At 40.5% G+C, this 12,911-nt stretch overlaps 1 protein-coding gene across 1 annotated transcript in view; it reads left to right on the top strand.

The window, feature by feature from the left end:
* LRIG2 (leucine rich repeats and immunoglobulin like domains 2) overlaps positions 1–12,911 on the top strand; it is a 46,415-nt gene that overhangs the window by 15,553 nt on the left and 17,951 nt on the right. The window contains exons 2-9 of the mRNA XM_075910279.2: positions 4,191–4,262; positions 5,184–5,258; positions 5,872–6,006; positions 6,718–6,861; positions 6,997–7,140; positions 8,597–8,740; positions 8,983–9,126; positions 12,351–12,431. Coding sequence (XP_075766394.1) covers positions 4,191–4,262; positions 5,184–5,258; positions 5,872–6,006; positions 6,718–6,861; positions 6,997–7,140; positions 8,597–8,740; positions 8,983–9,126; positions 12,351–12,431 — 939 coding nt within the window. The remainder of the gene's footprint in view (positions 1–4,190; positions 4,263–5,183; positions 5,259–5,871; positions 6,007–6,717; positions 6,862–6,996; positions 7,141–8,596; positions 8,741–8,982; positions 9,127–12,350; positions 12,432–12,911) is intronic.

Below are 12,911 nucleotides of genomic sequence, written 5' to 3'. Positions count from 1 at the left end.
GGCCACACTGGATCAGACCAAAGGTCCATCTAGTCCAGTATCCTGTCTCCTGACAGTGGCCAATGCCAGGTGCCCCAGAGGGAGTAAACACAGCAGTTAATCATCATGTCTTCCCTCTCCTGTCATCTGTTTCCAGACACAGAGAGACTAGGGACACCATTCCTACCCATCCTGGCTAATAGCCATTGATGGACCTATCCTCCATGAATTCATCTAGCTCTTTTTTTGAACCCTGTTGAAGTCCTGGTCTTCATAGCATCCCCTGGCAAGGGGTTCCACAGGTTGACTGCACTGCATAAAGAAAAACCTTCCTATTGTTTGTTTTAACCCTGCTACCTATTAATTTCATTTGGTGACCCCCTTATTTACTTTTTCCACACCAGTCATAATTTTCTAGACCTTTATCATATTCCCCCCTTAAGAAGTGTGACTATTACGTCAGAGAGGAGCTCCACAAAAGGAGAACAGCTATTAATTTAATTACAATATCATGGATAAAGCTGTAATGTAAGTTCAGGGTTAAAGTATCTAATAGGCAGGCATGACTCAAGCTAGATGAGACAGAACATTGAGTTTTAATAGTCTTGTTTGAAACCTTCAGGCATTTGTTACTGGTGTGCTTGTTAGAGTGAGAGAAACAGTTATCCATATCTGTTATCTCTACTGTTTCGCAAAGTTGCTGTTGTTGCCAGCCCTGTTCTAATATACCACATTTGGACTGTCAGCACAAGCCACCTGGGTTTTATCTCTGCCCTGGATAGAAGCCAAAATGCATTAACAAGGTGCATTCTCTTAAGCTGTCATGGGATAAGAGGGGGAAGGTCCTTTCAAGGACTGATAACTGATTAAAAGATAAGAAACAAAGGGTAGGTACAAATGTTGCATTTTCAGAATGGAGAAAGGTATAGTAGTGGTGTCCCGCAGGAGTGTGTACTGAGACAAGTCCTATTCAACATGTTCATAAATGATCTGGGAAAAGGGGTAACCACTGAAATGGCAACATTTGCAGATGATACAAAACTACTCAAAGTGGGTGATTGGACAGCAAGATAGCAGATGAAATTGAATGTGCATAAATGCAAACAATACACATTGGAAGGTATAATACAAACTATAAATATAAAATGATGGGGTCTAAATTATCTGTTACCACTCGAGAGAGATCTTGGCGAAAATAGATAAGGAAGTGCTATTTACTTACTTCAATAACATAAGAACTAAGGGTCACCAAGCCCTGGTATACCCTAGGGCTTTATTTCAAAATAACCCCCCTTAGGTCAAATTTAGAAGCGGAGTATCCATACTACCAAGCCCATTATTTCAAAATAAGAGTCCACTTATTTTAATATCGGTCCTCCTGCTTTTCTCAGGCATTAACGCTATACCGTCAGTGTAGATGCCCCAGAGGCGCTATTTCAAAATAACTACTCCTCAGAGTAATTCAACTAATTACTCCCCAGTGGTTCCTGGGGCTCTAAGTCAAGGTAGCATGTCCACATGAACAGAGCCTGCCTTGGATTAATTTTGAGGCTTCCCCGTAGTGGGGTCGGAATGAGTCACTTGATGATTACCTGTTCATTCCCTCTGGGGCATCTGGCATTGGCCACTGTTGAAAGACAGGATATGGGGCTAGATGGAGCTTTAGTCTGACCCAGTGTGGCCGCTGTTATGTTTAAAATCTTGTACTACAACCTTGTTATGGAGTGACAGTTGTATGTCTCCATAGTTAAGGCTAAAACCAGATTTCTGTTGTCAGCCTGATGTTTGGTAACCATTGTAAGTGACATCAGCCTTGAAATAGATTGTAAGCTCTTTGGAGCAGGGACTATATTACTATTTGTAGAGTGTCCTTGTACACAGCTATCAGTAAAAGTTATTTCAAATCTTTTATAAACTTCAGAGGTGTGGTAGGCAATAATCTCTAAAAGAATGATAGTAAAGAAGGTTTAAAGCCTGCTGTCTATACTCCACCTATATTCCTCAATTCACAAACTTTAAATTCTCCAAGGCAAGACAAACTACATGAAAAAAGAACATTAAATAGCCTTTACATTTGGGTAAATAACGTTTTGATGATACAGTAAATCAGTCAAAACTGGAACTATAAAGGGGGGGGGCTTATGGCATGAGCTATGCTACTATAAGGTGGGTGCATAACTGGCTGGGTAACTGTTCTCTCCTTATGCTGGAAAGGCATAACAAGTGGGAGTCTGTTTTGGGACCAGTTCTGTTCAATATCTTTAACGATTTAGATGACAGCATAGACAGTATGATTAAGTTTGCAGATGATACCAAGCTGCGAGGGGCTGCATCTGCTTTGGAGGATAGGGTCAAAATGATCTGAACAAATGAGAGAAATGATCTGAGGATGAAGTTTAGTAAGGACAAATGCAAAGTCCTCCACTTAGTTTGAAACAATCGGTTTCACACATACAGAATGGAAAGCGACTGTCTAGGAAGGAGTACTGCTGAAAGGGATCTAGAGGTCGTAGTGGACCACAAGATAAATGAGTCAACAGTGTGACACTGTTGCAAAAAAAGCAAACATGATTCTGGGATGCATGAACAGAAGTGTTAGGAGTAAGACACAAGAAGTCGTTCTTCCGCTCTCCTCTGTGCTGATTAGGCCTCAATTGGAGTACTGTGTCTGGTTCTGGGCACCACATTTCAAGAAAGATGTGGAGAAACTGGAGAAGGCCTAGAGAAGAGTAACAAAAATGATTAAAGGACTATAAAACATGAGCTGTGAGGGAGGACTGAAAGAATTGGGCTTGTTTAGTTTAGAAGAGAGAAGACTGAGAGGAGACGTATCGGTTTTCAAGCATCTAAGGAGGAGGGAGAAGAATTGTTCTCCTCGGCCTCTGATGATAGAATAAGAAACAGTGGGCTTAAATTGCCGCAAGAGAAGTTTAGGCTGGACATTAGGAAAAAACTTCCTACCTGTCAGGGTGGTTAAACACCGGAATAAATTGCCTAGGGGGGTTGTGGAATCTCCATCCCTAGAGATATTTAATGGCAGGTTGGACAGACACCTGGCAAGTATGGTCTAGACCGTGCTTGGTCCTGCTGCAAGGGCAGGGGACTGGACTCGATAACCTCTTGAGGTCCCTTCCAGTTCTAGTGTTCTATGATGGGACTACAGTGTCAGTTGGGGTCTGTAGGACCCATTGTATAACAATTGGCATGTTAAGTTGGAGGCAAAAAGCAAAGCATTTTACAAAATGTGAGGCTTAATGTTTCCAAGCTCTTCCATTCCCTTCTTACTATCCCATTTGACCTCTTTTCCTCATTAGAGCCCTTCATAAACAAAAACAAACTGGAGCTGAAACAGTACTTCTGTGAATGCCCTGGACAGGAAGTTCCTTTTCCCTGGCCTCTTGTTTGACTCTTGCTTATGTGCTCTTTGTGCAGGGTTGCTTCTTTAAAATAACTCTCCTTAATTGCTCAAATGTATGTATCTGTCAAGGTTTACCCTTGAAAAGGGTGTTAAAAACAAGAGTACTGCTGCAAAACCCTTTCCAGAGGCATTTGTGGAATCTGAAAAGGGTGTTCTCAGCACATCTTTTCTAGTGAGCTTTGGAAAATTCTGCTAATAGGTGCTCTCAGCAAATATTTCATATGATCTCTTGAACTGCCAACCTGTATGTTTTTTTGTTTTTGTTTTTAAACAAAGAATGAGTCCATTGGTGTCATAGAGAGCTAGATATTTCCCAAGTGATTAATATAGCAAGTTATAGGAAGCCTTTCTGATTGCTTAGTGTAATATGAATAATATGTTCCAACAAATATGAAAATGAATTTGAACTGCTTGTGAATTTTGTGAAACAACTTGTAATGTACAATAGGGATGTGAAAGGTTAATTGGTAAGCATTACCTGTTAAGGGTGATGCTTACCTGCACCAGTTACCCAGTGGGGGTGGAGCAGCTCCCCGCCTGCCATGGGCAGGCAGCTGTTCCAGTCCTGTGGGGCCCACTGTGGGCAGGGGCTGCTCTGGGCATCCATAGCTGCTCCTGTTTGTAGTAGGCTTGGGTGCATCGCAGGAAGGTCTCCCCTTAATTTGGCTAACTCATTAATCTTCCAAGTTTAATGGGTTAACCAGTTTAACAGGATTTTACATCTCTAATGTACAACTCATAACTACTTGGACCCAGAAAGTAAAATAAACTCTTGTTTGTTTTTATTCTCCAGGGATTTAAGTCATAATCACTTACTGTCTTCTAACTGGAGCATTGATTTGTCTACTCACACACTACAAGAAGTGTAAGTTGCCATTGTTTCTTTTAAACATGTTGTTGCAGAATTCTTGCACTTTTTATGATTAGCTTTTTAACTTGTCAGTTTCTAAGCATTGACTTACATCCAGATGGTCTGAATTACTTAAAAATATCTGATGCAAGGTAGCGATGTTAGTGTGTACTTGCTAAATGATTAACCGATAAGTCTGGGCTCATTGGTTAATCCTCATGAATACATGTGCGCACACCCTTGCTACCTCTGTATTAGGGGCAGCAAGGGGGGGAGGTGGACCAGTTTTTCCTTGCCGCCGCCTCCCACAGAGGCAGCAGGATGGGGGGGCTGAGGAGAGCCAGTGCTTGCCGGGGGTGGGAGGAGGAAGAGGGGAGCTGGCTTAAAAGCTGGCTCCCCATGAGCACCAGATCCCACTGAGCCACCTGTCTGCCATCCCCTGTGTGTAAACATGTTACCTTTAAAAATTCGAGTGGTTACACGTTTACACAAAAATGCATTGTTTAAAATCCCTAATGCAAGGTAGCAGAAATTGACAGCCCCGTTTTAGTGGCACAGTATATGTAAGGCAGAGATACAGCTAACCATCAGAACCACATTGGAGAGGAAGCAGAGAAATCTAAAATAATGGAATGAGTACTAAAATAGAAACAGGGCATCACTGTTATTGAATAAAATTAATTTAGTAGCATCTAAAAATTAGCTAAACTATCTGTTAACCCCCAAAATGCTTTAGTCTTTTTTTTGGCTTGCTGAATCTTCCAAACTTTCCTTACTAAATTAGGTCGTAGGGAGTCAGCCAGCACTGTCTACTGTAAAATGTCATTTAGTGTTCACAAGGTAACAGTATTAAGAAAAGTGTTTCAGTTGTTTTGCTGTCTAGAATAGCTTTTTTCCCCCTTTTTTCAAGTGCCAGTAAAGAAATCTCTTTTTCAGGAAGATGAATTACAACGAGCTCAGTGAAATTCCCTACTTTGGAGAATCAACTTCTAATATTACTATTCTATCATTGTAAGTAAATATTTAAAGATTTGAAAAAATTGCTTTCTTTTGTAAATAAGTGGAAAAAGTTTCTCTCAAAGCTACTGAAAGCAGTTAATTTTTTAAAGCTAAACATGTTGATATATTTTTGTTTGAAATGCTACAAGGCAGATGTGTAGCTGTCTTAAAAAACACACCCATAAAAACATTTTAGTAACACAATTGACCAAAAGTTAACGCTAAATCACCGGCAAATGCAAACTACTGGGGGTCAGGGAGGAAGCAAGAGTGGGAAATTTCTATCATACACTTCAATAAACAAATTTTCGGTGCTTTGAAGCATTGTGGGGAGGGGGGAGCTTGGGGAGAGGAGGGGAGTCTGTTCTAAAATATTACTCCTAGAAAAAGCACCTTTACTGTCAGGATGCTTGTGGGGAGGGGACTTCCAACATTGCCAGGACCTGAAACAAGGTTTTATGTATCTTCATCAACAGCCTGAACTGTACATCAGATTTTTTTTGGTTAGGCACAAGTTACTAATCCTAATCCTTGGATCACTAATTATAGCTAGGTCTGGTACTCATCCCTACTAGTGGTCTGGTGATAGTCCTCATGTGACTGGTTTGTTTGTTTTTGTTTGTAGAGTACACAATATGATTCCAGAGATAAATGCTGAGCAGCTGCAACTTTATCTTTCATTAGAGAACCTAGACCTTAGCTCTAACCTCATATCAGAAATTAAAACTTCTTCGTTCCCACGAATGCAGTTGAAGTACTTGTAAGTATAAGGAGTTAACTGATTTGTAGAATGCTGAAAGTGCATAGTTACATTGTAATTACAACTTAACATCACCTTTTTCCCAAGGTAAAACATAGGAATTGAGATTGGGGTCTTTCCCCCACACATGCTGACTTGTTGACCAGGCATGTGATTTTTATTTATGCAAAGTTATAAACCTGTTTTTACTTGGTCAAGAGTCATACAGTCAGTGGTCCCCTCTGTAGCAGGGTACTGACCTATTGTGTACAGCAATGTGTCCCTCTGAATAGAACAATTGCTAGTATAGATGGGATAAAATGACTGAAAACACCATGATACCAGGTCGTCGTCGTCATGCTTTCTCAGGTTGTTGAAAAGGTTTTGTCCCATCTACACTAGCACTACACTAACATGCCTCTATCTGACAGCATTGGGTAACTTCCCAGCATGCCCTGGTTTTTGCCGATCTTGGCCTGCTCACTTGACTGCCATTGTCTTAGTCATGCCTGTTCAAAGAGCACATAAAAGTAGCTCTTGCATGTTGTCCCCTTGGGATTGAATGCATTAACCCGTAATACCATAAATAGACTTTCTGAAACTGGAGACTGGATGAGAACTAAATAATTTTCCAAAAATTTAGTTGGAATGCAAATATTAGTTTGATATTCGTATGTAATTTTAAAGTAGAATTTTCCATGTTGAATAAAATCTTTTTTTCTCCTTTCTTAGGAATTTGAGTAACAACAGAATAACTACTCTAGAAGCAGGCTGCCTGGATAACTTATCCAGTTCTTTAGTGGTGGTGAAACTAAACAGAAATAGAATTAGTATGATTCCACCAAAGATCTTCAAATTGCCTCATGTGCAATTCCTGTAAGTGACATCCCTTAAGCTTAAAGAGCCATGCCTAAAACTGTATCATTTGCTTGAGAATGTGTTTTTTGGCGGTTGCAAGTGTTTCTTAGCGAAAGATGTCTAAACGCTTAAGGCTCACTTATTTTATTTAAGGGAACTTAAACGGAACCGGATTAAAATAGTGGAAAGTCTTACGTTCCAGGGTCTGGAATCCTTAAAGTCATTAAAAATGCAGCGCAATGGGATTAGCAAACTAATGGATGGCGCTTTCTTTGGATTGGATAATATGGAAGAACTGTAAGTATGGATGCTTATGGCATTTTGTTAGGTATCCTTTTCAGGCATTGATGGGGAAAGTGGTCCTTACTGTGCCTCTCATGCCATGCTTCACTAGAATGGTTGATGAGTAGTACAGAAAATGTGTTCACATCTTCCCTCTTCCTTGTAGAAGCTTATGGCTTCAACATCTTGCATTGTAATTCAGAAAGATGTGATGGTATTACTGTCTCTCTCCCTTCTGCCATCTTAGCTCTATTCGGCCAGGTGAGTCAGAAAGTGTTACCTTCTCACTACTCTAGTGATGGAGTCTGTTTCCAGTATGCCTAAGATTTCTCCAGTCTTCTCCATGTAATGTACAGCTATTGAGTACGCTTTAGGATGTTTGATATGATGATTACATAGCAATCCCTACAGCTTCAGCCTTATTACTGTGCTGCAGCTATTGGTGCTGCCCCAAAGCTATGATTAAATATGCACTTTGCCTTCCCAACCTAGTCTTCCAAAAATATAAAAATGAACAAGTGTTTCTGATTATCTGATGGCATTACAAATAGGACAACCTTCCTATTATGCTATGGCTGCTATTAAAGCTTGGTGTCCCTGTAAGATCAGTGTCCATTGGGAAGTCTCCCAAAAACTTGGCAAGGGTTTACTAGACTTGCCATTGTGTGAATAACTAAAATGAAATTGTGCAAATGGCTTCATTAGAAATATCATTACCATAGGTATGTTGCGGGGAGGGTGGGACGTGAACTCACTTATCTGTAGGAATTATAAGAATGCTCATAATCCAGGACTTGCTTTATGTTGGTGGTCTAACTCAATGAAACAGAGGGATCTCATATGCATCACCAACGCAGTGCTACCAAGAGATTTTAATAGAGTTGATTTAAAACAAGAGGCCATATTTTCTAGTAGCTAGAACAGGGAATTTAGAGTTGGGAACAGAGTCCAGAGTTCTGACTCTGCCACTTGTTCTTGGACAGTCACTGACCCATGTTGCAGGCATCCATTTGTTCATCTGGCCTCTACAGATTGACCCTCTCTATTCGAGCATCCTTGGGACCTGACTGGTGCTGAACCAGAGAATTTTCCTAACGACGGGAGGTCAATATTGTTTAGTAGCATTACCAACACTGCCACTGCTTACTGAGCTCTTAGAATACGATGAAGGGTACATTAGTGCTAAATTACAGCACAGAACACTAGGAGCCTGGAGTGGTGGAGGTAAACAGACTTTATGGACTGTGGGAAAGTTGGCCACGCCCATAGTAAGTGGCCATCCAGCTAACTGAAATCATGCTGGACTAGAGAGATTCAGCCTGTGTAACAAAGGCATAATCTGGTCTATTCCATAGGAATGCTACAAGGTTTTCTGTTAGCAGATCGCTAAGATCAACTGATGAGAAGTGCTGTAAAAATGTGTTACTCATTGAAAACTACTTGGAAAATATTTTCTTCTCTAATCCTTTAGAGAACTGGAACATAATAACCTGACAGAAATAAACAAGGGCTGGTTGTATGGCTTACGAACATTGCAACAACTCTACGTTAGCCAGAATGCTATTAACAGGATCAGTCCAGATGCATGGGAATTCTGCCAAAGACTTTCTGAACTGTAAGTGCTGGGCTACATTTCAGTGGGGACGTCATGATGTTACCAAGCACAGACTGGCTAGAACATACATAGAAAATGCTGTATGTCCTTGCTAGGTCTTTGTCAAAACATTCTAATTGAATGTTGAAGTGAAAATAAATCTTAACAGGGAATCTTGATTTCTGGTGACCTCCTACTTGGATATTGTTGCTTTCAGTTAGTCTCTTGTCTTTTCCCTTACTCAGTACACTTAATGTTTCTAGAGACTTGTCGTACAACCAGCTGACCCGCCTGGACGAATCTGCCTTCGTGGGACTTGGCTTACTGGAGAAATTAAATCTGGGTGACAACAGAATCATTCACATTGCTGATGGTGTCTTTAAAGGGCTGTCAAATCTTCATACTCTGTAAGTGCAAGCAGGTTTTAAAACTCCTGTTTTCTTTTGCTAGCTTCTTCAGTTGTAAAGCAAAGGCTGTAATTTGACTCTGAGCCTGTTAAGCCTTCAGTGGGAGCCTTAGTCTCTCGCTGTGCTTCCATTTTGCCCCTGAAGGGATCAGTTGGATTCAGGGGGCTGTTTGTCTTATAGCAGTAATCACTGTCCAGAGTCTTAAGTGCTTAAAAAAAAAAACAAAACAAACAAACCCCTCAAAAAAACCCCACTGACTTCAGTGTGGGAGGCACTTGACAGTCCTGGAGAACATCCTGTTACCCAAGAGGAAGAGTTGGGGTATGCCATCATGCCAGGTTTCTTGAAAACCTGTTCTGGAGGAGCTGTGTGTTGGCAAGGGCTGTTGGAGGCAGTCTAATCATCCTTTTCATTCAGTAAGCCAGCACCAATATCAGTTGTTGAGGATGCATTGTCAACTTGGGCCCAGATGTTACTTTTAGATCACTCCATTTACAGTGACTGGGTACCAAAGGAATAATCCATGAAAAGCATAAAAATCACTGTTTAAGCCCTCTCTTCTTCTGTGCCTCACACATGCTCATTTCGCAATGCATACATAAAGGTGTAGAGAGGTTTGTCACCTCTATTCTTACACCTAACTGCACATATTTTTATAGATTTGTTAATTCATGTAACTCTAACTCTGAATCCTTTTTGCAAGATCTATACAATCCTGGTTCTTGCTAAAAAGGACCTTCAGAGCTGAATACTCCTAAGGGTTCTACACAAAACTAGCTGAAAGAGTGGAAGTTTGTAACTTTTCAGTCCATGGATTAAGAAAGTGCCTGTTGAGAGAAAATCACTGGAAACTTATGTAAGCAGTCATATTCTGTTAACCTTAATGCAACCTTTTAATGAAATAATTAAAACTCATCTCTTAGATTTGGAGTAGCATGAAAAAGAACAAGAGCAGATTAATTAGTAGGTTTTGTTTGGCTCTTAAGGGGCGTCAAACAGCTGACAGGCAGGCGGTTTGGTTCAGGATCGCCGAATGTTTGCAGACAAGGGAGCAATGGTGATTAACAAGGTTCTGAGCATTCATGCCTCACCAAGCATGAGGAGCAAATTCTATCAGCTTACACAATGAAGTTCTGTTTCCTCCTTTCCCTTCCGTCTTCGTGTTTTACCAAAACAAAACACCAAATTGGTCCAAATAGCATAGGTGTGTGCTTACCAACACACTCAATTTAATGGCTTAAATGCATTTCCTTTGCTAGTCCTCCATCTGCCCTGCATGTGTGTGAAGATTGACTTGAGTATTATTCATTGTGCCCTATGCTCTTAAACAGTACTGTCTTACAAGAAGAAAACTTGTAGGGTAACCACTCAGGAACTGCAGGTCATATATGGGTACTATTTTCAGTGCATTAAGAATACGTGCGAAATAGAAAACTGATTATATCTGAAAACAGAACAGAAGTTCCAAAGTCTTAAGTCTTATCACCTGGTTCACATTATAATAGTTTCTGACTTGGCATTAACACTAGAATTAACCATCCAAAGCTGTAAAGTCAGCTGACTTAGAGAATAGTCCAGAAATAGGTTTTCCAGTCATATGACTGGTTACGTGGGAATAAATGCAGCACAACACAACGTCCCTTACCTAGAACACCTTTCTGATTAGAACATCACCTTTGGGATGGGTATGTGGCTTGTCACCCAACCATGTTTTCAGAGAAACTTTCTAATTTGGCATCAAAATTATTTTGAGCCTAAATGATGGGTATAGCCTTTGCTCCAGTGGTGAGCACTGCCACCCATTGCAGTCGGTGGGTGGTTTGTGTGCGTCAATGCGAAGAAAGTTGCACAGTCTAGCTCTTGGTTAGTAACGGTAGAATTCTGGGCATTCTGATTTACAGTTAAGTTTAAAGTAGATTAAAATGTTAATAGATGGCTCCTATTTGTGGAATCTGTTCCTGCAGGTCAGAGCTAATGACTCGAGTAACACAAAATGAGTGTGAATGACGTGTCATTGGCAAAATATTGAACTACATAGACTTTTGCTCTGTTGCAGTCTGTTAATATCTGTAATAAAACTTCAGTTTTAAGCAATGTTAACAATGCTTCCCTTTCACCATAAAGGCAGCAAAGAAAATAATGGTTTTATATTAAATGAGGATTTTTACTATTATTGGCCTTAATTTTATTTAGCTCTCTTATGGTAGTTGATTTGTTGCAGATAAGCTCTGTGGACTGATAAGTCTATGTTTTAGTGCAACATTTACAGTTTTGCATTAATATTTCTCTGGTATATCTTCAAGTGCCTCTATATGCTAAGGTATTAGAAGGCAGATAAGAAGTGTGTCTGTCTAAAGGAAAAATCCTAAGTAAAACTGACTTTTTAAAAAGGAGCTTTACTGAATTTGTTGTTCCCTGCTCCCTCGTGAATCATTTAATAATCCCTCCCAAACCAGAGAGTGCTTTATTGGTGTTAGTATAGGAAAGCAGGCCCTGTGTAAGGGCGGAAGTGCTGTGCGGAGGTCATGCAGAAATCCCATTAGGTGGTAACAAGATTTGTGAACAGAACGTGCATGCTCTACTGCAAATCTATTACTTCTTGCTTGGCAGCCCTACACTACAACCTGTTGTAAGCTTTTAATACACTAAAGTTATTGCAGCCCTGTCACTTGGAAGATTAACACCATGAACCTGTTGCCTAATTCCCTTATACAAACCAACTCACTTCAGGAGCCCATCCCAGTTTCTGGTAAATAGTCCATGTCGCATGGTGATCACTAGCCAGACTACTGGTCTTTACCATACCAAATAGCCAGTCAAGAGACAGCGCCTCCGAGCCTCTTGATTCTCTTTGTGATTTAGCCAGTGAGGCCCTGAATTGAAGCAATTTGCTTATCCATCTTGCACCTTTGAGTTTTCCTGGCAGTATAATGGAGATCTTCTGTGACCGTGTCCCATCAGTCCTCACTGCAGACCTTGCGCAACTCCATCCAGTGGAGTACCAATATTGGCGAGAGTGTAATCAGCAGTCTATTTTAGTAGGTCTCTACTGGCGCTGGTCTCTTAATGAGCATAGACAAGGCCTAAGTATCTTTTGGAAGGTACTATGCAGTAGCACAGTACTACTTTCACACACAAATTCTGTAACCCCAGCCATTAGTAACTGGCAATGGCAAATATAATTTTTTCCAGATATGTAAATGAGGCATTTCATTTCTTTTTAGAGATTTGCGGAACAACGAGATCTCTTGGGCCATAGAAGATTCGAATGAAGTCTTTGCAGGCCTCAGCAGACTCAACAAATTGTATGTATTACATGTCCTGGGAATGACCTCTTTCCAAAGCATTGGAATAGAAAGAAAGCCAGAAATATTTGTAATAGTGCATAGTTTGAACACAAATATGATGAAGTCTGAGGAAAAACCTTTGCTGTTAAGAGCATTTGTGTGCACTAGCGCCTGCTATGTGCTAGGCACAGCACGGTGGCATAGTACCTGAACCAAGTAGCTTGGGCTAAGGCTAGGAAATTGAACTGTTGTGTGACAATAGTGTTCAAGCGTGGGAGACTCTAATGTAGTATTGAAAATGATGAAAGTACTTGTCAGATAAATTCATTTCCAGTGTCATTTCAGAAAGCATAATTTGAGACCTGTAGTCTATTATGCTTTCTTAAATGACTGTCTGGGTTACACTGAGGGAAGTTTTCAAATCTTTGTTGGTGACTGGATATATAGCGCTTCCTAATATAGAGCTAATGAAGTTTACTTTAATCCTTTGAAAGGGCT

Source organism: Pelodiscus sinensis, chromosome 27 (assembly GCF_052426305.1).
Source record: "Pelodiscus sinensis isolate ZL-2025 chromosome 27, ASM5242630v1, whole genome shotgun sequence".
Taxonomy (NCBI): Eukaryota; Metazoa; Chordata; order Testudines; family Trionychidae; genus Pelodiscus; species Pelodiscus sinensis.
The sequence above is the reverse complement of the archived record's forward strand: the minus strand, read 5'-3'. Positions and strand labels throughout refer to the sequence as shown.